Source organism: Chaetodon auriga, chromosome 5 (genome assembly GCF_051107435.1).
Source record: "Chaetodon auriga isolate fChaAug3 chromosome 5, fChaAug3.hap1, whole genome shotgun sequence".
Classification (NCBI taxonomy): domain Eukaryota; kingdom Metazoa; phylum Chordata; class Actinopteri; order Chaetodontiformes; family Chaetodontidae; genus Chaetodon; species Chaetodon auriga.
In genome coordinates, this window is record NC_135078.1 from 26,893,779 (window position 1) to 26,918,671 (window position 24,893).

General features: G+C 46.2%; 3 protein-coding genes across 5 annotated transcripts; 2 read left to right on the top strand and 1 right to left on the bottom strand.

The window, feature by feature from the left end:
• Positions 1-1,434: 1,434 nt before the first annotated feature.
• lgi3 (leucine-rich repeat LGI family, member 3) lies at positions 1,435-8,044 on the top strand. Its single transcript, XM_076731068.1, has 9 exons — positions 1,435-2,132; positions 2,909-2,980; positions 3,576-3,647; positions 4,750-4,821; positions 4,964-5,035; positions 5,266-5,435; positions 5,523-5,687; positions 5,778-5,868; positions 6,521-8,044. The coding sequence occupies exons 1-9, from the start codon at positions 1,930-1,932 to the stop codon at positions 7,248-7,250; spliced, it is 1,647 nt and encodes a 548-aa protein (XP_076587183.1). The 5' UTR covers positions 1,435-1,929; the 3' UTR covers positions 7,251-8,044.
• A 538-nt stretch (positions 8,045-8,582) lies between these two features.
• Positions 8,583-12,514, top strand: chmp7 (charged multivesicular body protein 7). The gene is made up of 10 exons (XM_076730675.1): positions 8,583-9,189; positions 9,279-9,450; positions 10,050-10,235; positions 10,331-10,464; positions 10,781-10,829; positions 10,927-11,046; positions 11,136-11,234; positions 11,401-11,458; positions 11,542-11,751; positions 11,836-12,514. Exons 1-10 carry the CDS (start codon positions 8,927-8,929, stop codon positions 11,889-11,891), a joined length of 1,347 nt encoding a protein of 448 aa, XP_076586790.1. The 5' UTR covers positions 8,583-8,926; the 3' UTR covers positions 11,892-12,514.
• A 1,509-nt stretch (positions 12,515-14,023) lies between these two features.
• On the bottom strand, positions 14,024-21,248 carry ccdc92 (coiled-coil domain containing 92). Of its 3 annotated transcripts, XM_076730676.1 has the most exons (5): positions 21,161-21,248; positions 20,815-20,999; positions 17,863-18,030; positions 17,236-17,277; positions 14,024-15,873 (listed from the first exon to the last, which is right to left on the bottom strand). In XM_076730676.1, the coding sequence occupies exons 3-5, from the start codon at positions 17,996-17,998 to the stop codon at positions 15,065-15,067; spliced, it is 987 nt and encodes a 328-aa protein (XP_076586791.1). In that variant the 5' UTR covers positions 17,999-18,030; positions 20,815-20,999; positions 21,161-21,248; the 3' UTR covers positions 14,024-15,064. The 3 variants fall into 3 exon arrangements, with proteins under 3 accessions (XP_076586791.1, XP_076586792.1, XP_076586793.1); XM_076730677.1 differs by lacking the exons at positions 20,815-20,999; positions 21,161-21,248 and adding an exon at positions 20,166-20,274; XM_076730678.1 differs by lacking the exons at positions 20,815-20,999; positions 21,161-21,248 and adding an exon at positions 18,767-18,806.
• Positions 21,249-24,893: the final 3,645 nt, after the last annotated feature.

The window sequence follows — 24,893 nt, forward strand, 5'->3', positions numbered from 1 at the left end:
CATGCAATTATGCTGGTTCCCACCGGAGGTTTGGATTGGGTGGAGCTCAGCAAGGAGTAAGCTCGGGCATTAAGTGCTCCTCGCTGAGCATAACTTACATAAATCCACAAATACAGCTAGAACAAAAACAGCTAAGACGCACGCAAACACGCTGCACCAACGCACAAAAGAAAAGAAAGCATCAAAATAGCTCCTGTTCAGGAAATGGCATTCCTTAACTGGATAAGACACACGGAGACACCACCCATAATTCTGTGATTCACATGAGAAATCACTCCTCGTACAGCCAGGCCTCGCAGACTGAAGGGACGGACAGACAAACAGCATCTCTGGAGCTCTTTCGCTGATACACATCAAACTGTCCCAAGGCAAAGAAAACATCTTCCAGAGTTCAAATGAAGCCCCCAAAGACCTTTTCCTGCTTCGTCCATCAAGATAATGCTTTTATTTCATTTCATAGCTCGCATTAGGCGGACAGCAGAGAACATGAGGCCGTGACTGAAAGACACAAAGAGCATTTAAGGGAAAACAAACTCCAACATGTCATTTATAGCTTATATACTGCATGCATCAGGTTTGATGAGTAACTGCTGCCTGGTTCAGACGCCGGAAACCTCTGCTGTGTCTCGGCGTTGGAGACGATGTGCTGAGACCTGCACAGACCTTCTGCTGCAGGGTCTCTTTGCTTGTGACAACAGGGCTGTTGTGAGGGAGGCTGGTGATGCCTGGCACTGAGGCTGCGGCCCTGCCTGTGCTCGCCCTCTGCACAGCCGCCCTGAGTGGACTTTATTCTGCAGCCAACAGCGCCCTCTGGTGTCCGAGTCAGTGCGCAGGAGTGTTCGTGTCAATTATGTGTTTCTTGTGCTTTTTGCTTGCAAGAAGGAACAATTTGTTGAAATTTTATGACCAGCTCATCTAAAAAACTCACACTGTCGCTCTCAAGGAGATTTTCAATAAACCTGAAGATGCAATCAGCGTGATCTCAGACTGAGATTATTAGATATTAGAGAGCTGGAGGCAAAAGTTTAAAGATGTGTTTTTTGTTTTTTTTTTACCAGGCAGCGAGGGTCAAGATGAGTTATTGAGTTGCATTGTGGGAGTTGTAGGATTCAGTGGAGCTTGAGTCAAACTACAAAGAGTCAGGATTGTTTAGTCTACGCTGCTTTGATGTTAATGTGTCCCTCCAGCCTGATGAAACACAACAGTACATCACTGAAGGTCTTTCATCGTCTGCCTGTCTATACATCTGAACTCTCACACACATATTTGCTCTCATGTCTTCTGCTCAGCATTAACGTCCTCTTCCTGAGGGTGTGTGTGCAAGTCTCAGCACTGGTTGCTCTTAAGAAAATGCCAGAATATAAACACCCTCCCACACACACACACACACACACACACACACACACACACACAGCCACTGACAAATGAATGCACGCACACACACTTTTCCCTCCATCCTTATGGCTGCAGCAGCTTCACACGACCCCTCAGCTAATAGGAACGTGGCTGTTAAATCTCCCATCAGCCTCCTCACCTTCCCTGCTGGTGTTTTTAGCTGTTCTGCGTGTGCAAAAGTAAATAATTCATTGTCAGCGGCGCTGCCTACAGGTCGGAGAGCAGAGAAAAGCAGCCTCGCTCATCACTCCTGCAGTGTGCACTCATGCAGCAGCTCCTCAGGGAGACGCAGGGAAAGATTGCACAGATCCAGGGAAGCTGCAGAGCACCCACACCCACCGAGGACACACAGGACTGCCCTGACTCCCCTCCTCCCTCCCTGCCTTCCTCTCTCTCTCTCACTCATCTCAGCAGCATTAGCAGAGCTGCTGGGGCTGTCGGCAGGCTGACGGTCGCCTCTCAACCAGCCACTTTCCACTGAAGACAAACTTCAAGAAGCTCGTTCCCACGGCTTCTCTTTCCTCCTGCACAAGGATGCCGGGGCTCGGACAGAGATGGACGAGGCTGATCTGCTTGTCGGTTCTGTGTCTGTGCCTCTGCCTGCCGAGGGAATCCAACGCCAGGAGAGCCCCCAAGATCCCCCGCTGCCCTGCGACCTGCTCCTGCACCAAAGACAGTGCCTTCTGTGTGGACACCAAGGCTATCCCCAAGAGCTTCCCCCCCGGGATCATCTCCCTGTGAGTCTCTCTCTTTTTCACTCACATTGTATTTTTTCATAACCTGGATGAATGCAGGCTGGCACAGATGGCTACACCACTGATGTCACCCTGCATTATGTAATGATGCTTGAATCCCTGCTTGTCTTTAAATCATCAGAAAGTGAACAGAGGTAGATTCCTTGCTTGTATTGTCTTCATACAGTGTGTGTTGACGCCAGGCAGCGTTACGTAACGATAATAAAAATAATGTTCCTTCTCTGTACCATATGCTGAACTTGAGCCCACTGAGGGAGCACAGCGGTTCGGTCCTGTCGAGCTTCAGGGAGGAACACTAACAATAGATTCCCCATGTCACTGCAGGAGACCTGCTTCTCCTCTGAGAGGCTTCGTCTTGAAGAGGGTACAGAGACGCACTCAATAAATGGAGCACATGTAATGAAATGAAAGCTGAACGCTGGCTGGGGGAAGGTCATGCTTTAGATTTATTCTGCTGTTGACCCCCACGGCCTGTGGATTGAATATTGAGTTTAAGGAGTCCAGGGAATTCCAGAGCACAGGCTGGTGGAGGTGCCCTCGTTTTACAACAGAGAAGAAGTGAAGAAGGAACTTGTGTGTCCCAGTTTTTTAAGATTTCGCCCTCCTTGATAGTCCAACTGCAAGGACGGCCAAATGACACACTCACTGTTGTGAATAACACATTTTGACCTGAAACACAAGACGTCACGCTTTCTGAGCTTTGCCTGCGTCCTCTGCTTTCTCTCATCAACCACATCTGATGCTGTTTGTCTGAGCAGGACGATGGTGAACGCGGCCTTCACGACCATCCCGGAGGGGGCGTTCTCACACCTTCACCTGCTGCAGTTCCTGTGAGTGTCCTGAGAAACAGCAGAGCCCCTTCACACCTTTCAAACACCACAAACTGCCTCACAGCCAGTTAGAAATCCAGCCAGGACACTGAACGCCACACGTGTGTTTCCACACAGCTGATCCTGAAGCACATGCAGACTTCTTTTGTTTCGTGGCGACAATGGAAGGACTTGAGCTACTAGAAATGAATGGTTATAGAAAACAGTGGTGACATAGCAGTAATAAGAGTAAAGTGGCTCTGTATCAGTGTCATTACCAATCACTGACTCCCTTCAGCTCTGCTCTGCCAGACAAAGAGCCGTTTATCTACTCAGATGCAATCATGAGTGTGTGTTCATGTCCGTGTGTGTGTGTGTGTGTGTGTGTGTGTTTATGTATGTTCCAAAAGCATTCATGCATTTTCAGTAGCTCAGCTTTATATATGGGGAATGTTTGTGTATTTTAATGAATGTATTTGATTTGAAAATCATCTCTGAATTGGAGACAGATGGAAATGGTCCTTAGCAGATGTTAAAATGGCAGCCGGTGGTTTACATGTTGTCCTCTGCACTGCATCGTCTACATGACTCGACCCTTTCTGCCTCCTCTTTGCAGCCTCTTGAACTCCAACACGTTCACCATGATTGCTGATGATGCCTTTGCTGGTCTGTCTCACCTGCAGTACTTGTAAGTGTCTCCCTGACATGTGACCTTCTCTACTACGACTTTGTGATGTTACCTGATAGAATGTACTTACCACAGAGTACTGACCAAAACCTTTTGCTCAACAGTTTTCAAGTGAGAAATAACATATTTTCAATTACAAAAAGTTGTCTTGTCTTCACCTTCTGAACTCACATTAAATGTTAGCATGTTGCTTTATGCTCTACCTGTTTTGGAAAAGTTACACAAGCTCACTTTGAATCCATGTTTTCTGCAGATTTTCAGCTTTGCACCATCATGCTGTGTTAACTCTTATGGTAGCAGTAAGTCTAGGTGGTTTATTAAATGATTAACCTGATTCAAGGCTGCACTCTAAGATTTCAGGATTGGACTCCGCAGTGTGGTGAAGAATGCCAAAAGCAAAACTGGAAATAAATCCTCCCACGCCTGCGAGCACACTGCCTCTGTAGTGTGATAAAGCTGAATATGCCATTCTGTGAATTGATGGGCTTTAGAAAGTAGTTAGCTGATGGCTTGGAGCGTGCAGCTTAGCGTGATGGCCGTGCCTCCGGCTGCTTGCTGTGTGGCTTTGGCTGCCGCCCAGCCATCAGGCCTCACTGCATCACTGCCACAACCGTCGCTACCCGCCCTGCATGCTAATAAAGTCGTATTTTAATATCCAGCAACCCCCAGAGAGTCTGCACATGCTGCATGTTCACGACTATTGATAGACAAAACAAAGACAGGATCAAATGATGCTGACGCAGACACGTGTGCAGCACAGGCTGCAGTCTGAGTCTCATTTTTATCACATTAATCAGAAGCTTTTATCATCAAGAGTCTTTATTTTTTCTTTGTTAATACACTGGTTGCATTTATCAACAGGATCAATCAAATCCAACAGGAAAATAACAAAACATTCATCCGTCCTGTCACATCATGTGTCATGTGACTGGAGCTCAGGCTGTTATCTCTGGAGTAAGCGCTGCCTTCAGTCACAGTCCTGTTGCACCCCGTCCTGACGACACGACCTCGTCTCCGAACAAGGACGACATTCTGTAACGCTGGCTGGATTTCAGACTTTGTCACCGCTGTGTGACACACGAGTGCTTCGTTCTCTTCTCAGGTTCATCGAGAATAACGACATCCAGGCTCTGTCGAAGTATACCTTCAGAGGACTCAAATCCCTGACTCATCTGTGAGTGTTTCCTCAGCTTATAAAACAGAAAAACCCTGTTAACCACTTTTCACTGATGAGGCTAAAACACAGAGGCACAGTTTCTTTGGCAATGACAGACGACAGGAGTGAAACATAATGATAAATCTGTGGATTTTTTCAGATCCCTCTCAAACAACAACCTGCAGCAGCTGCCCAGAGACCTCTTCAAGCATCTTGACATCCTCACAGATTTGTAAGTGTGCTTGTCTGAAAACAGTGTCTTGACATCTTTGACCCTGCGATCTGTCTCTACAAAGCACTGCTGGTGTCCTCTGAGGGTTTAGCCATCACGCACGCCTGCAGCGCTGTGTGGCTCGGGTGTGAGGTTTGATCCTGATTCAAGCCGTGCTGGTGCACTTCCCGTTGGGTTTGGAAGATGTTTGAGCATGTGGGATGTAAACTGACATGCTGTCTGTTACTCAGAGACCTGCGGGGGAACTCTTTCCGCTGTGACTGTAAAATCAAGTGGCTGGTGGACTGGATGGAGAAAACCAACACTTCTGTTCCCGCCATCTACTGTGCCAGCCCCTTTGAATTCCAGGGACGCAGGATCCACGATCTCGCGCCTCGAGACTTCAACTGCATCAGCGCAGGTCTCACCTCGTACATTTCGCCAAAGGTGGTGTCGTGGCGGAACTTCTTGGTCGATAAGTTTTGTAATCAGCCTTGTCTTTCTGCAGATTTTGCTGTTTATGAGACCTTCCCTTTCCACTCTGTGTCAGTGGAGTCCTACGAGTTCAATGGGGATCAGTTTGTGGCCTTTGCTCAGCCCGATTCGGGGTTCTGCACCTTGTACATTTGGGATCACGTGGAGATGGTCTTCAGGAAGTTTCATAACATCACCTGTAAGTTTCCTGCCATGAGATCATGAATTTTGCAACGTTCTGTGGCTAAAAATTTCATGTTTTTTCAGCTTCTGTGCATCTCTCTTGCAGCTCGCTCTGCCGTGTACTGCAAACCGGTGGTCATTAGCAACAGTCTTTACATGGTTGTGGCTCAATTATTTGGTGGATCTCATATCTACAAGTGAGTCCTGAGATTTAATTCCTGCAAACAGCGAGTGGCCTGTTGAATTTCTGCAGAATATTAAAAAAACATGAACTTAAAGGAATAGCTTGACATGCTTGTTCGCTTTCTTGTTCAGAATTAGATGAGAAAGTCAACTCTCACTCCTACGTCGTAAATATGTCGCTGGAGCTAGAAAGAAAATTAGCTTAGCTTAGCATAAAGACTGGAAACAGGGGGAAGAGTTAGCCTGGCTCTGTCCAAAAGTAACAAAATCTGCCTCTCAGCACGTGTAAGACTCACAGATTAACACATGGAATGTGCTTAATCTGCAAAAATCAAATGATTCAGTGTTTGTTGGCAGGGAGCAGCAACTCCTCTGAGTCCTCTTCAGGCTGCCATCACGAAACAATCCTGCACTTAACTTCTCAGAAAATGATGGGCTGGCGTTTTTACTCTTCCTTTCTTGTATGCATTAAACTAATGAGATGCAAAGTGTTAATTAGCTCATGTTAGAGATGATGATAGGTGGAGTCTGGCTAGCCGTTTCCTCTGTACTCACTGTTTGTGCTAAGCTAAGCTAGTTAGCCATAGCTTCATATTTACTGCACAGATGTGGGAGTGGATATTCCTTTAGATGTGAAACACTTTAACAACCTCTTCTCTGTCACAGGTGGGAAGAGGACCCGCAGCGTTTTGTAAAAATCCAAGACATCGACACCACTCGTGTGAGGAAGCCCAACTTCGTGGACACCTTCCAGCTGGATGGAGAGTGGTACTTTGTGGTAGCCGACAGCTCCAAGGCAGGCTCCACCAGCATTTATCGCTGGAACAGCAACGGTTTCTACTCCCACCAGTCCCTCCATCCTTGGCACCGGGACACCCACGTGGAGTTCCTGGATGTTGGAGGAAAGCCTCACCTCATCCTGTCCAGCGCCTCTCAGCCGCCAGTGGTTTACCAGTGGAACCGAAGCCAGAGGCAGTTCGCTTTCTTCTCCCAAATCACGGAGCTGGCAGACGTGCAGATGGTGAAGCACTTTTGGGTGAGGAAAGTTCTTTACCTTTGCCTCACGCGCTTCATTGGCGACTCCAAGATCCTCCGCTGGGAAGGGCAGCGCTTCGTGGAGATCCAGACTCTTCCCTCTCGGGGTTCCATGGCGGTGTATCCTTTCACCGTGGGCCTCCGCCAGTACCTCATCCTCGGAAGTGATTTCTCCTTCTCCAGAGTGTACCTGTGGGATGACCTCACTCAGCGCTTTCAGCCCTTCCAGGAGCTCAACATGAGAGCCCCGCGGGCGTTCAGCTTGGTATCTGTCGACAACAAGGACATTCTGCTGGCTGCCAGCTTCAAAGGCAACACCCTGGCCTACCAGCACCTGGTGGTGGATCTCAGTGCCAAGTAGACATGTTCCAACCCGAGCGAGAGGAGGCGTGCCTGAGCATTTATCAACATGTGCCAAATAAATGAAAGACTGCAAAACGTTTAAGCCATGTAACTAAAGGTCTGCTGTTTCACCAGATGTTTTAAGCGAGGCAACTAATTAAATGATTAATCTATTTTTATGCACTATCTCTTAACATCAGAATGAAATGATGAGGTAATACACAGCGTCAGTAACATGCCAACATTAGTGTCACGTCAGTGCTGCATCACTGCTTCTCCTCTGCCAACCATGTATTTAGGCCAGTTATTTTTGGGAGTATTATATTGTATACTGTACTTTGCTAATGTGCAAATGATGTGCATGTGCATCTACTGAACTACTCATTGAAAGAGAGCGGATACTGTAACTGACTGTAAAACTATGAAGGTTTTGTAAATTACACAGTGCAGTTTGTCTGTATAGCATTTTGCATGATACAGTACACATGATATAACTGCAGTATGAAAACCAAGCAATACTTAGCATTGCAATACTTTAAACCCTCTTTATCTTTATATATGAGATATCCTTGAATCTGTTTTGGTTTTTATGTTCATTCTGCAATAATAATACCATGAAATCAGAGGCATGAGCCAAACAAGGCCCCCAAATTGAATGAAAATGTGAACCTGTTCATTTTCTTTCAAATTTAAGTTTTTAAAAAACCCCCACAGCAAATTTGGGGATTATATCTAATAAACCATTTGGGAATTTGTGCTAGCTATAACAAGATCATGTATGAGAATGTATATTAAAGTTATGAAATGTTCTAATCCTGTCCTGTTTCTCATGTACAGTCACAAACTGTCTTTAATTATTTTTGTGTACATTTGCACATGGAGGGATGGGTGGGAAAAGGGTATAATTAAATCCAGTTTATGGCCCCTAAAAAGTCCCGTGTCCTGTCTTATGTGGTTACAGTTGCTTTTCAAAAACCAAAATAACCCCAAAATACAAGTCCTGCAGTCACCAGCGGTTTCTCCTGTAATGCAAATGAATCCTAAAGAAGTGAGACCACATCAGTCTGTATTTAATGTGGTTGATGGTGTAGGATGCCATTTGAATTGTTGACTGTATATCAAATTATATCAGACACATGTAAAGCAGAAAAATGAGCAGAAACTCCTATTAAAGTATCCTGGGAAGAAAAGATCAAATCTTTTGCGCACAGATGCGCATAAAGAGCGCAAACGCAGTGTTCATGAGCAGAATTTTGGATGTATTTGTTGTAGTTTTTAGCCTGCCCGCGCGGGTGGAGTTAACACATCTCCCTTGGAATACATATTCCCGCTTTTTCGCGCGGTTCTGAATAGTACACCGCGCGCGTCCAAATGCTGTTGTTGATATGTGAAACGTTAGCTCCTGTTAGCCAGATTTCAGTCCGTCATGGTGAAGTGAGGGTTTGCTCTTATGTCTGTCAGCAACATGCGAGACACGGCGCTAAATCTTCCCGCTACAGACTCTATTTTCGCGTACGTGTTACTTAGGTAGTGACATTTGTTTCAGGTAAGAGAGGGAGCAGGTAGTGGGTGTCGTTAGCTAGCCTGGCGTTAACTCGGTTCTTAGCTAGCTAGCTAGCTAACGTTAGCTACCCGAGCTTGGACTAACTAGCAAGTCGATAAACGGGTTGAGCTGAAGTTTAGACTTTATTATTAATGTCTGACTCCGCTGAAATGACGCTGACACCCGAGTGGGACGACGACGAGCGGATGAATGTCATGTTCTCCGAATTCAAGGAGAACCGAGATGTCAACACGACGGACTGGGACAGTAAGATGGACTTCTGGACGGCTCTGATCCTGAAGAGCTGCAGGGACCGCGGCGCCGTGTGCGTCAGCCTGCAGGAGCTGAACCAGACCTTCAGGAGGAAAGAGAAAACCCCGCTGGGCCTGGCGACTGTCCTCCAGTCCATGGCCAGGTAACTGCTGTCGTGTCCCCTGTGGCGCTGCTCCTCTTCTGTCTGTCCCCTCAGTCTGCTCACATTGCCTGCATGTGAACTTGTGTCAGATGTGGGAAGATCCAGAGGGAGTCCGAGTTCGCAGCCAATGTGGACTGTGGCTGGCTGTCCTGGGGTGTGGGCCTGCTGCTGGTGAAGCCTCTGAAGTGGACCTTCTCCACCCTCCTGGGGAGCAGCAGGGTGCCTCTGGAGGAGTCCTTTGTGGTCATTGAACTAGTGAAGGTTCGTCAAACTCAGTGTTTCCTGATGTGATTCAGAGGCACAGTAATAGTTTTAATATCCTGATACTGGAGCCAGTCAGTTGCATTTATCTGAATTATTTATGTATAAATATCCCTCCAGTTTGAGCTAAATTAAATATAATGTGCCTTAGGACTGCAGCTCATGATTATTATCACTGTCGATTCATCTGTCGATCATTTTCTCAATCAATCGATTAGTTGTTTACTCTGTAAAATGTCAAAAAATGGTGAAATCATCAGTCGTTGTTATCCAAAGCTTAAGATGACGTCCTCAAATGTCTCATTTCATATTTCAGTTTACCATCAGAAAGGAGTAAAGAAGGAGAATGTATTCATGTTTTAGAAGCTGGACCTGTTAATCATTGTCAAAATAGCTTTAGATAAATGTAATAATTGATAACAATGGATGGATCGTTCAGTGCTGGTGTGCATTTGATCAAGAGCTGAAACACATCGTATGTGGACCACGACGCCTGTTCTGGACTCAGTTAAATCATGCTGGACAGCCTCTCACAGTCACACAGTAGACATCATCACGGCAGCTGCTGGATATGAAGTTGCTCATCTGTTGTTTTGCAGGAGAAAGCGGCAGAGCTACTCAGGGTGTACCGCGGCAGTGAATTCGCGAGCAGCTCCATCCTGTCCTTTCCCGAGCTCTGCAGTCTCTCCTCTGACGTCTGTGCTGACGAGAGCACGCTGTGCATGGCGCTGCTGCAGCTGCAGAGGGACAAGCAAGTGACCGTTTCCTTACACGAAGGCGAGAAGGTGAAGCGTCACCTACAGCTCCACCAACAGTTCACTCACAGCCAATCAGGACTGACTGCTGCTCTAATGTTTGTCTCTGTGTGTCTTCCTTCCAGATTGTTAAGTTCTGCCAGCCTGGGCAGGATCGGGTGTCCCCGGTCAGTGATGTGGATGTGGGCATCTACCAGCTGCAGCGCAGTGAGAAGCTGCTGGGAGAACGGGTGGAGAAACTGGGCCTCGAGGCTGACAAGTACATCAACTTAAATATGAACTTTGAGTAGAGTTAGAATAATAGTTTTGATGGATGATGTGTGGAATTAAACTGTAAAAAAAAAGGCAATCTGTCCGTAAAGAAGGAGGTGGTGATATCAGTTTAGACGATGACGTTTATGCTGTGATTTTGTCCAGATTAACTTGTTCCATTTGTGTAATTATCAGTGCAACTTGATGCTTTAGCCATCTTTTTTTAACACTAGTAGTCAGATGGACTGCATTGCATGTAAGTGGATCTGAAAGTCAGATATAATGATTTTTCCTCAAACTGTCTTTGAATTGTCTGAGTGCAGATGCAAAGAGGAAGCGCGGCTGCTGCTCCGGGAAGGAAAGAAATCACAGGTACTGAAAACATGACTGCAGAAAGAGGTTTTATTGTGCGTAACCAGACACACTGAGCTCAGTGAAGACGCTGTCTGTCTGTCTGTCTGTCTCGCAGGCACTGAGGTGTTTAAGAGGCCGTAAAAGGGTTGAAAGGAGAGCAGACAACTTGTTTGCTAAACTGGAGTCCATCAGAGGAATCCTGGACAGAATCGCCCAGTCGCAGACCGACAAGATGGTGAGGGCAGAACCAGCAGCAGCTCTTTTTCTCGTGTGCCTCCAGGTTTCTCGTCAGTATTTGTAAGTCTGTGTCGAACGCGTCTGTAGGTTATGCAGGCGTATCAGGCCGGGGTGGCGGCGCTGAGGCTCTCTCTGAAGGACGTGACTGTGGAACGTGCTGAAAACCTTGTGGATCAAATCCAGGAGGTAACTGTTTGTTTGATTGAGTAGAAGTGAACTGTTGACTGATGTTTGACTGAAGTCTAAACGCTGCTCTGACCAGCAGGGGTCGCTGTCATTCAGACTCATCCAGATAATCCAGTGGAATCTTTCATTGAAGCATCTTAATGCGTCTTTTCTTTGCTTTAACCAGCTGTGTGACACTCAGGATGAGGTGAACCAGACTCTGTCCAGCGGCGTGACGGGCGCAGGTGAGTCATTCTGTCAGAGACATGTTTTTAATTTATGTCAAACATAAATATGAAGGAGCTCTAAGACTGTGGTGCTTCTGCAGATGAAGACGTGGATGAGTTGGAGGATGAGCTGAAGTCTCTGCTGGACGAGTCAAAGCCGGATTTTCCAGAAGTCCCAGCGAGCGTTCTGCGACCCTCCGGCGAGCCGAGCGACCTGCTCAGCTCGCTGCCCGCCGTCCCCTTCGGCCGCCTCGACATCACCGCCGAGCAGCTGGAGGCAGAGCTGAATCAGCTGACCCTCACAGATTCAGGTTTGTGCTCGCAGGTCTCTCGGTTTCTTTCGCTGACTGTCATGTTGAGGCTGTGTGGTAGCTCATGGTCGCCTCTCTGTCCAGGCTTTGAACAGAAGAAAGTGACGTCGCCAGCGAGGAGGTTAGAACCGGCACAGTGACGGCGCCGGCAAAACATGGCAAGTTTGAAACTCAACATATCAAAGTGTATCCCTCAAAGATTTTCTGTGAGCCAGAGTTCAAAGAAGTTAAAGACGGTTTCTAAAGAACTTCGTTAGCAGTCGCGGGATCGTCAGTGGGATTGTTGTAAAATCAACATCAGGATGAAAACCAGGCACTTTCCTTCATTTCATGAAAATAAAAATGCCTTTACTGTGGCGGCACGCCAAAAAGGATTTTGCTTTTCGATCTGTTCTGCCATCAGATCTGAAGGATCTCAGGAGGAAAGGGAACATTTGAAAGGTTTAAAGTGGCTCTTTGGCGTGCCGCCACGACGAATGCTCTGGATTCTGTGGTATTTTTGACAAGAGTGTGGACAAATATAAGTGTCAGTGTGTCGTGGTGTCTTCAAATGTCCCTCATTGCAGTCTTATAAAGTGTATTAAGTGGCCTTTTGAACTGTAAATATGAAACTTACCATAAAGTAATAACATATTACGCCAAATGATTTACAACCACAAAGTATATTTAGTCTCATTGCATCAAACGTGTGAGGACCGACAAGCCAACCTACAGTGAGTTTAACCAAATATGTTTCAAAATAAAATTTATTTTAATCACTTGTCATTAGTGGTATTTGTATGTCTGTGCTGAGGAGGAAAGACTTAAATCAGATCCACATGGAAGCACCAGCTGCTCCGACTGCAGGCAGACGAGTTTAGTCCAGACTCTCAACCTGGACTTTGGGCTTTTCTGGATTCATGATGCAGAAAACAGAGATATTAAACCTCCAGAGAGGAATGTTTGCAGTGTATGCACTCAGGTTGAGAGGCTCAACACACACACACTTTATTAACTACACTATCGCAACAAAAATACACTACTGTTATTGAATACTTCACTAAAGTGCAGTACAGTGCTACGGCCAGCAGGGGTCACTGTGCATCATACTCAAACGTTTGCCAGATAATTAATTTCGCTTGTGCACAATGTCTTAAACTTAAGACTGATTTAACCAAATTTAACACAAAATATGAGTCGTTCAAGTTCACAAGTATCACATGCATACTTATACTACTTAAAGTAGATTCTGTCTTAAAAATATTAGGCTGCATACTTGGTGCTTATGGTTGAGAAGCAGAGACTTATGGGTGGCTGTCAAATCCACAGCAGGATAAAACTGAATCAAGATCCTTATTTCAGGGGACAGGTGTTAGTGTCAAATGTCCTTTAAACCAGTAATGTTCACAGGGGGGTCAGTCCTGATCCTGGTGTGACAGATGAGACCTTTTTTTCATACAGAAGACCAAAAATTTTGCAAACAGTTTCTGTTCAGCAGCTTTTAGTTCATTTCCAGCTCAGGAAATTAAACCCAGACTCGTCCACGTTTGGCTCTGAAGTGTTGGTGTCGATGCTGGTGGTACACGGAAACTTTTCTTCTCTCGAAGCAAAAACAGGTTTTTGGAGTGTGTTCCAAGTTTATTAAACATGAGGCTGAAATTTTTCATTTAGACTTTTTACTTGATTAAAGCAGCTTTGGCAGCAGTGACAGCTCAGGTCTTCTTGGCTCGCCTGGGTCCAGGTCTGGACTCCAGGCCTCTCACAGTTTGGTCTGCTTCGGGTTGTGTTTTTGAAATGTAAACCTTGGCCCTGGACCAATCAAATTCGACCACGGGAGGAAAGAATCTGAATATATCAGTCTTTAATTTTTAATAACTTTACAAAACACTCCAGAAACCGGTTTCTGCTCGGTCAGTGTCTGCAGATCGATGACACAAAGTAAGAGCTGAGTCCATCTGAAGATGAGTCTGAATCCACTCTGTGAGCGTTTAACGTCCCGTTTTCCAGTAACTTCCATCACTGAGCTTTTACTGTGATTCAGGGAGGACACCTGGTGGCCAAGAGGCAGAACTACAGAAACATTCATATGAAGACTTATCAGACTCTTCAGAGTCAGTGTGTGATGTCATTAACATGATACTGAACGTGCAGACAGATAATCGTGCGTCACCTCCACCTCATACAGACCCAGGTATCAATAACTGATGATGCTTAGAGTAAAGCTTGGAGCTGCAGTCACATCTGCAGCATGCCTCCATCACTCAGCTGTACAAACAGAAACCAAGTAACCAAACCAAAAGAAGCATCGCTTTATTGAATTGATTCATACTTCAGGGACAAGTGATATTAATGTGAAAAGCAGGTTATTAAGTGATTATAGTTACCGTCATGTTGGTGGTGCAGAGACTACCGTCAATATCTGAGGTGCTTTTGTGTCCTCTATTAAACAATAAATTAAAAAAGAATTCATTACAAATGTACAGTTTATAAAGTACAGTTAGTAATATCACAAAATCCTATTACAGCAGTATTTTCAAAAATGCCCTTGTATCACAAATAACATCAATGGATATTGTTTAAGCCAAAACTTAATTCTCTCCTTCATTGTCTCAAACACACACGCTCTCTCTCTCTCTCACCCACACACTCACACACACACACACACACACACACACAGTATATCCGCCCTGTTCACCATCACGTCATACTGCATGTACTCATGTGCACCTCTGCTGTTCCTGCAAATCAACAAAGGAAAGGTGAAGTCAGCTCGTCCACCAGCAGCTTTCTGTTGCACATTTTGCAGCCTGTGCCTACAGTAACGTTATTATTCTGATATAGAAGAAGATGAAAGACATTCGGGGGTTATTAGTTTAATAATTTCACTTCTAGCCTACGCAGCTGCAGACATCTTGTTATATAGTTTGTTGATATGTCCAGAGTATTGATGGAGCAGACAGATATGTAAAGGGCGCGGTTAGCCATGGCTACACTACACAGCTGTATGTTGAACCGGTCGAGCAGGCACTGATGCAGATATTTGGCTGAGAGTTTGTTTTATGCACCACATAAGACAGGATGAAGTGAAAGTGGGGATGTGTATAATACAATATCTCACTGGGTTGTGAATAAGAAACATTTGGCATGCTTTATTCTCATCTTTTTCTAACGTGTATCAATAAAAACAAAAGTCTTTATGGAATACCGTGAACATGTTGCAGTGTTGCGTAACAAGCAGGCTACACAGTGGGTCAGGCTCCGTCCTGCTCTTGCAGTGTAAGTGTGTATACAGTGGATGAGTGTGCGCGCTGGCGTGCACGTTAGCGTCGCAGTGTTAAACTGTCCTGTCGGCTCCCGAGCGCTTCCGCACCACCTTCTCCTCACTGACCTGGTCCACCGCCAGCGTCTCCAGCTCCGCTTGCGGAGGCGCCAGGGGAGGGGTGCCGTGTGGGATGCGGTGCGCCACGCCCACGTGAGCCCTGTACTGACGGTCCCGAGCGGGGCTGTGGCGGGGGCTGGCCATGGCGCCCAGGGGAGCGACGGGGGAGCGCTCGGAGGCGATAGGCGGGATGACGGCGGGCCGCTCTCGCACCACCTGCGGTTCGGGGGACTCTCTCCCAGCCTGCAGGAAGGGCGTGGGGTCGGGCATGGCGTCCACTGTCTCCCGCAGAACCAGCCGTCTGCCGTCCGGACCGAGCCGGTACACCTCTGTGAGCTCAGGGTGAAGAGGCTGCGAGAGGCTCTTCTTCATGCGGCGCCGCGGGGTTTCGGGCTGCCTGTCCTTGGCCGGAGGAGGCGTGGGCTTGTACGAGGTGACCGGACTGACGTTGGGGCTGGCCTCAGACGAGCTGCCGGCCAACAGCTTCTTCTTGGTGGCGTGGAGCTGTGAGGTGAGATACGCGATGGTGCTCGCTCTCTGCTCCAGCTCCCCGGACAGAACGGCCAGCTTGTGGCTCTTCATCTTCAGCTCCTCCAGGTACTTCTTTTCCCGCTCCTTGATGGTGTTTTCCAGGACAGAAATCATGGCGTTCTTCTGCTCAAGGTCCCTGAGCAGCTCTGTGTTCTCCTCCTCCTTCTTCTTCAGCTGGGCCTCCAGCTCCTCACACCTCCTTTGCAGCTCCCTGCAGCGGACCTCGCTGCTGTCTGCACACACACAACAGAAAGCAGTTCAAACAGCAGCTCTGAGATGTGCCCACAGAGACCTACGTACAGTCAACAGCAAACAAAAGTGCGCACAAGAAAGACACACCCAGAGAGAAACGCCCCCTCAGATCAGACCGATCATCAGCACATTAAGTGCAGACACTGACGATGGACAGTCTGTCAGCTGATCAGCAGTCTGATCCTATGGAGACTCATCTGCAGTGGGCTGAGAGCTCCAGTTTCACATTACAGCTGGTAGACAGCCAGGCCGCTGCTCTGCTCTGACCTTCACCACTGCTGCCGCCACCCTGCCCCACCCACCCACTCACAGTATGTACCGCCATGATGGCCACGACTGTGTATTACGTATATAAATGTGTGTGAAGCACAAAGTTTTCCATGTCTAGTTTACATTTCCTGAACTCAGTCTCCTCTCAAAGGCAGGCACAGTTAGAAAGACGACGGGGGGGCTGGTGAATTTTCACCCCAGCTGGAGCAGCTGAGCCCTGCTGCACTAAGCAGGTTGCAGGCTGTGCATTAGCACTGTGACAGATAATCTCATTTCCTGTACTCCAATCTCTGAGATGTCCATGCTAACATGATAGTGCCTCTTAGTGGAGGCCTTAATAATATTGCTCAGATCTGGGCCGGCCATGTTAAAAAGCCCACAGCGTCATGTGACTGCGGTGAGCTGCGGCATGCCTCCTGTTCAGTAACACACACCTGTGGGGTCATCAGTAACCTGCAAATAAATTCAGCTGTACTCAGCCTGACGGGGGCCCCCCTCACTCTGCTGTAATTCAGTGCAGCATGAAGACAGTGAAGCCGGGCCTGAATCAGACCAGTGTTGTGACTCCATGTCACAGCCATGGTAACGCTGGGGGAGGGGCAGCTGGCAAAGAGCAGTGGGAGCGCTAATGAACAGCAGGGAGTCCCACAATGCAGTGCTTCCTGGGTGGGACTTGTTACCAGGAAACGCACAGAGCCCTCTGCTCTGAGGCCTGTGCGCTGACACAGACCTTTACTTCAGCAGAAACTGAGATTTATTTGCTGCTGCAGAGGGCACACATTCTCAGTTTGAATGAAACTGTACTCAGAAATAAGAATAATTAAAATTAAAGGCCTTGTTACAAGTACCTGAGACATTTCTAAGTTGATCTCATGTCAGAGTACTTAAACTGGTGCCTTTAAACGTCCCACATTCTAGATTAAACTCACAGAGTTTAATCTAACTAAGCAGAAAATGTTCCCAGTGATAACATTTCTGCACGAAATGAACATCGATGGTAGCTAATGACGCTGAACCTTGAATGTGGGCGGTAAAAGTGATGTGCGTGTGTGCTGTGCTGTGATGGAGCTTACCTGAGGGATCAGAGCTCCTCACGGTCAGCTCGTACGTCAGGTCTGTGGGAAAAAGAACACGGTTACTTACACGTCTGTGTCACATGAGGTTGCAGCTATGGAACATGCGCTCCTCACACAGACCAACTGGTCTGGGAAAACATGTCAGTGCTTTCCATATGGCGGGGTATTCATTCAACGAGATTAGTGAGAGTTCGACGTCAGCTTTAGTGGCGGGTGAGCCGAGGATACTGGAAATCAGGGCTAAAGCAGACAGTGACCCATTCTCCTGGGTGACCATCTTTATATCCTCCCTTTGTGAAGGAGAATATGTGTTACTGCTGTTTGTTGTGCTCAGTTCAGTTTCTGCTGTGTTGCATCACTACAGTGCAGAGTGAACACATTAACGCTTGAGTGCATTTCCCATAAGTCATCACACTCTCTCTAAAAGGTTTAACAGTAGCACCGCAGCATCTCGTTTGCTTTTGGTCCCAAATATCCACTTAGGCTGTCCCAGTTATGAGTTTGAGGGTAGTGGGATCTTTAGATGCTAGTTGTTTGCTTTGTTCTCGTGAGATTTCCTTTAATGTCCTGGCTTAACGCAGCAGCAGGAAGTGAGGACAGGTGGTTACCTGTGGTCACGCTCACCTGTGCATTGCTGTTGTAACCTGCGGATCTCTGCGTGCAGCCCCTTCAGCGTGTTGGCGTGGTCCTGCTGGAGGAAGAGCAGGTTTTTCTGTGCGCTGTGCAGCTGATTTTCCAGCGTGACGTTCGCTGATGCCATGGCTGATTATGTTCACACACCAGGTCTGCAACCTCCAGACACAGACGGCGGAAAACAAAGAGAGAGAGCGATAAACACGAGTCCGTCCACCAGCAAACGTGATGCTAATTCACATTCCTTCGCCCACCAACATCTGGGTTTTGGGATGTGCTCCAACTTTGCTCTGTCTGCCAACTGGCCAAGACAATCTGATTTAGATGACAGATCCAACTAATCACTGTTGTATAATACCATCAAATCCCTCCACAGTGCAGGCGATTCTACTACCCAAGCCAGTATAAAAACTGTAAACCTGTATGTGATAAACAAGCAACAGACGTGCTGAAGAAAAAGTGAGGATGCACATTTATTGCTCAGCAGAGTGGGCGTGTAGACTCTCATCGTTAATACGACTGAGACTGTGGCAGACAAAGGTGAAGCTGCCGTAAATAGGCACAATCTGTTTTTTGTTTGCTGTAATTAGCGAGCAATCACTGAAATGATGCTATTGATTGCGAACCTGAGAGCGAGCAGTGCAGGCCTTCAAAACTCAGACACTAACCTACGCTAATTTAATCTACACTGTGTAATCTAATTGTAAGAAGACATACAGTGGAAATACTCTCCCTCAGCACAGAAGACAAGTAGGAAAATAAAACTCTATTGTTGATAGTGGAATTTAAGTGGTAACTTAGAAAAGGTGCATTTCCTGTAGCACTGCTTCTCTTCACTTGATTGATCACTTGACATCACTTTCTGCTTTTAAATATTCTCTGTCAGTGTCCATACCTTAATCAGTAACAACAAAAACAACAGAAGAATCAAAGCTGAACACACTGATGGACGTCACAATGACACTGGGTGTGGCACGAAGGCTGCCGGTCTCGAGCGTCCCTCTTTCTTCCCTCTTCCTTCCCTGCCTCGCCCCACCTTCCTCCTCCCTCCCCTCACTGGACGTCCTCGTGTCCAGAGCCGGAGAGAGAGACAATCACTCAGTCCCAACATCTCCACCCTTTGCCAGACAACTGGGCTGAGAGCTGAGAGCACATTGATCCCTGCAACACCCTCCCGAGAGCACAGAAAGCCTCTCCCTGCATACATAAGAGTGCTTCAATAAAACATCCCCGAGCTTCTCGCTCTTACATCATCAGCTCACTGACATGAATAATATATCCTGTGACACCTCGCTGGACACGCTGCCCAGGTTCTGCCGCTGCTCGTGTAAATTTATTTGTCATGGCTTACAGGGGAAAAGGAAAGCATGTGAAGACCAAAACACAGGCTGGTAATCACAAACAGAGCCAGCGGTGTGTCATAGCGGCTGAGGAGATAATCTATTATTGATGAGTAATGTGGAGTCCTTCCGGTAAACCCTGCGCTGCGAGCATATCTCTCATCCCAGCTCTTTCCTAGAATAGCTTAGATAGCTTTCCATTTGCAAAGACGTGACCTCAGCAAACTTCAGAACGTGGCTCATGCCACAGTGTGGAGGTGGCAGGAGCAGAGGAGTGTGGACCCTCGGCCAATTCAAGACAGACAATAAAGTTTAGACAATGTTGACAATGTAAAATCTATCAGTAACTATGCTTTAAAAGACAGAGATTAATGTGAAAGCAGCCTCATGTGTCCATAGACCGTCCATGTCTTCCTTTCCCTCATCCACAAACACCACAACAGCGTTTCACCATACAGAGAACATAAATAATCAATGAACTGCAGCACCATGAAACATTAGCTAGTAGCTGCCATCCTTAGCCACAGCAGGAGCTTAGCACTGCTCTTCCTGTCATGAAGCTGTTTCTTTTCTTCATCTTTCTTTGCAGGTCTTTGCTCATATTGTTGGTATTTTTAGGGCAAAATGTAATCAAGACACTAATAATCTTACACCTCCCACGTCATCAATACACAAATAAACCAGTATAACCACTAAAAACACCACAGTTTGAATAGGACATAAGCTAAGTGTTAGCCGGCAGGGACGCTTGATACTTTCAATTTCAGCACCTGCATTGCGGACAGCACCCCAAACCCACATTTCTCATTAAACCGCGGCTGGTCCTGGACCATCAGGACTTCCCCCAAACGCTCCTGTCAAGCTTCAGACCGCGATCTCATCCAGGACGTGACCTTCTATATCATATCAAAGAAAACGACAGAGATCATAAACGACCTGAAAACGTCTCCCTACCCTGCCTGTTTATGACCTGATGTGCTGGCGGATGCCATCACTGCATTCCGTCCGGTCATCACAAAGGCTGTCCTTGCAGCTAATGTTATGTGCTGCTGCTGTCCAGTTTCAGGAACCGCAAACAAGCTAGCTCCGATACGCGCAACGGGGTCACGCCAAGCTCCCTTTACGGTCCGCCACCAAAATAATAGCCTGCGATAAAAAAGAGGAAATGTTCCGATTGTGCTGTATAAAATATTACTTTCAGCACTGTGGATGAGTTCTGGTAAATTCGGCATACGTCGTATCCACCAAACAGTGTTTATTTTCATTTTAAGTCCAGGGTTTAGCAAAATTGGGCACATTTACTGTGGTGTTATTCAACGATTTAAAACATTACAGAGGAACAAACAGTCGACCCATTGTAACGGTTAAATGTCAGTGAAGTCAGCCTGCTTGGACGGATGCCGGGTTGAAAAATGCGGGTTAAAATGCGCAATAATTAGCTGTAAGGCGTTTATAGGTAAGGGAAGAGATATCAAAAGTGAGGTTTTAATGAAAGCATCTGTCCATAACGTTACAGAGGAAGTACGTATGAGGCTTTAATTAAGCTAGCCTAGCTGAGCAGCTAACGAGGCTACAGCCGCACGGTGTCTTGCGGTCAGCTTACCTTACGGCTAAAAATACGCGGCCGTCGAATATCTTGTAAGCGGTTGTGAATCGTCGTTGAACGGACCGGCCACACCGGCTAAGTGCGTCCTGCCTTGCGGGGCATGTCGGTGATGCTGTCAGGGTCTCGCCTCGGTCGGGTGAGAGGGGAGGGCGGCTGTGTCAGTTCCCTATCATCTCCCTGAGCTACGAGACAAAATAAAGCGATGCATCATGGGAAACCAGGGGGAGATACAGCTAGCTTACAGGCTGTCAATCACGATGGTTTCTAATGGTGTCACTCAGCATTAGCAATGGGAATAACAACTTAAGCTCGATAAAACACGGAATAAAACGTTTTCACTCACCTTATGGGAAAATGAGACGTTGAAGCGGCGGTTGTCAGGGACGTGCGACAGTTTTTAGTCACCAGCGTCATCACCATAGCAACAGAATCTGTCACCTGTTCCACGGTGACGCACTCTCGCCATCTAGCGGCAGCTTTGGAGTATAGCACCCCCGCGATCAGTGACACAGCTGATGATATCTTCTTCTACCACACTGTATTTAGGTGTCAGGTTTAGTGTGCGTCTTGTGCCAAACGGCCAGGCTGACGTACATTAATGGAGGCAGATGATGAGAGCTGCCGGACGGACGGAGTGCAGCTGATGGACAGCAGAGGGGAGTGTTGTCCTTCAGTGGTAGATTACAGCAGCACGCTGTGATCACACATCCGCAGGTCACTTTATTTTCAGGTGTCAGAGTGATCAGGCCTCTGATATTCAGAGCTTCAGTTTTCCGTAATAATCTTTCATTCTTCTTATGCATATGAGACATTCAGATATGGAGAAATCTAACCTCCTGTCATTGGAGTTCCCATGCTAAACATGGATCTGAACAGATTTCACTATAATAAAACAATTAGATATTCAGCAAAACATGTAAATAGATGTCTCTGTTGAGTCCTCGCGCACGCGTATGGATGCTGCTGCAGAGTGGAGTTACAAGAACTACTACCGCTTTTAGCTGTGCACATAGATAATATTCAGGTAAAGACAAAGGTAGACTTCAGACTGCTTCTTTATTGAACCCAATTTGGGAAATTATTTTGTCGCAGTGGCAATTAAACATACAGATGAACACAGAATGTATACAATAATTTTTAAAAAGCAACCAAAAAGTAACAAAAAAGGTGAGTAGGTAAATATAATTGGCACCAACCTTGTTTATGCTAGACTGCAAACAAGTGTTGGGCTTATCAGCTGTCAAATGTGGAAAACTGTCCTTCAGAGACTTTATTTAGAAATGATTTGAGGAGTCCTGACAGAGTGCTGCCTGTCAGTGAGGAAGAGAAGTGGCAGCAGTTAATGAATAAACCAGACGGCAATAAATTAAGAACCTTATCAAACAGAACCTCATGGCCAGCGTGATTTGTCAGGATGGAATCAGCATCAAAGTGCATTTGGCAGATTTAGGTGTTGCTTCCTCAGTGAGAGAAACGTAGAAACTGGTCGATATAAATTTAAATTTTACGGTATTTTTATACTGTCATATTTGTTTGATGTGAGCAAATGCATTAATATTTATTTTGCGGATGAATTAATTGTGTGTGTGTGTGTTCTGTTCCAATTTACACTTGCATAGATATTCTACACTCAGTTTATTGCTATTTTTAAATGCTCTGTTACATTTATTTGATTATATTAAATGCATTTCATTTGTTTTGTCAAACCGTAGTTATGATAAACACAGTTCTCCAGAGGAATTATTAAACTTTATCTAATCTTAAGTGATATCAGCACTCTCGAGTTTACAGTCTGTGGTATGAAAACTTGGGAAACAGTAGTCTTTTCATACTGACCCATAATATCACCTTAAATTATTTCTGGCATGAGGAATTCCTCGGTGACATGGCTACTGCGTAAAACGATACCAACCAAAAACAAAAGCATCAATTTTCATTCCCAAACTGAGAAAGAGTCTCACATGTGAAACGAAAATATCTGGTGGAGTAAATGGAATTACTGTCCACCTCTAGAAGTGTTATTTTTTGGAAGCAGCCTTTAATCTTTCCCTGGCTTTGGCATGTTTGTGATAGGGATTAAATTCTTCTCATTTCTTTATTTTTAGTGTTCCTGGCACACTTCCCAGCTGCCTGCAGAAAGCAACCAGCGCAGGAGAAGGTAAGTAATCCTCACCCAGGCAGACGCGAGGTGAAAAATAACTCCCCAACAGAGACCCATACCTTCCGTGTGATTTGTTTTACTTGCACGCTGCTAGAGATCCCCATATATCATAACAGGTAGTAAAGAAGCTCAATGAGAGAAATGAAGCAAATAAAACGAGCCGGATTGACTTCGGACTCCTCCTGTGAGTCGAACCAGCTTACAGGCGTTGTTTTTTTGGCCTCTGCCTGCGGGCGATCCGCTGCTGGGAAGGATCCAGCTGAGAAATGTCCTTCATACAAGCTGACCAAAGCTCCTCTCCCACCTGAGGTGTCCGCGGTGGGATTTCCTTTCGCAGCCCGGCAGGCCTCATAAATGTGCCTGTGATTTACAGCTGAGTGCATCTGTAGACTGATATTCTGTTTTTATGAAGAAAGTGAGGAAATGCATTCTTTCACAGCCATGTACTCAAACTTGTTCCATGTGATGCTGCACAGTGGCGAGGCTGCTGGGCCCGGGCCCGGGCCCAACACGTCATATTTCATACTGCAGGAGACGTAAGAAGAGTGAACTACTTAGTTTTTCTTACAATTTCAAGGCGTCAGTCACACGTCAACTCGTGTCAAAAACTAATTTATATCATTCGTGGATGTGTCTCGTTGTGAACAGATAGCGCAGGTCCGTGTCAAATTCGTGGATTTACAAATGAAATCCGCGCACATGGCAGTCGGTCTCAAATGGCACAGTTTTACTGCCCCTGCTCTGACAAGCTGCCAACGCCAACACTTCTCAGGTTGTAATAGTTTTACAGTTATTATATTGAGGTTGGCAAGCAAAGCGCCTCTAAACTCAGAAAACCTAATTTAATTTTCCAAGACCTTTTTTTATTTGTCTGTCCAGAGAAAGTTATAATCGCTCGACTGTTGAACTGAATGTGTCGTTTATGTGGAAACATCAAAGTGAGCCGCTGACAGTGCGATGGCATTAACCTATTTCAACGTTATAATGGTGCATTTAATACTGCATATACTGTATCATAATGTGAAATACAAGTGGGAAACATTTCAACCTTAGCTGAATAATTTCTTTTTAAAGAATTTGCCATCATAGACTCCCTGACTTCGGTGTATCACCCTCACGTACAGACAGGGCTGCAGCCTCCTCGCTGGGCTGCTCGTCATGTTTTAGACAGATGTTGAGTCTATAACAGACATTTGAATCTTCTCTCTGTTAGATAGTAAATGGACCCCGAGACTCCTCTATTTTGATTTGCTCTGTGCTTGTGTGGTATGGAAAGTATTTGTCCTTTCGAGTCCTCACACAGTATCTACAGTATGAACGCCAGTAGCATCTGGATTTTATATGAGGCCATTTGAAAATAAAGGGGCCAGAATTTGCGAAATGAGCACTTAAAGTAAAGGTTATTTCAACAGCAATCAGCCTCTCTGACACAGTTTGGAGCCTCCCAATTAATTCATGACAAATTTATGAGCTGACAAAACATAGGTGAACACAGAGGGGAAATTATAGGCAGCATGTTACATAGGGCCCACATGGAAAGCCCTGTATGGAATCACTGCACCAGCACTGCCAAATGTGTCTGCCCTTATTCTGGTAATGAGGGTGGACTGCAGGAAACCATGCTTTCTATGCATCTTTTTTTTACAGTCCAGGGCAAGCAGTGCGCTCCATGCCATTTAAAGTGACACTTTAATTACTGGTGGTTAATGGACCACTAACACCAGACTTTGAAGTGGCTATAAGCTAAGGTGCCCGCACAGACCGCCTCAGCAGGAAAAATGTGTGCCATAGTGGAATCCTCCCACACATACTGGTGCAAGACACGCTGCGATAAGACACATAACTCAGTTTAAATGAGCTAATGAGACAGAAAACATGAGGGCTCGCAGGACAAATCAAAGCAGAGCAATTATGG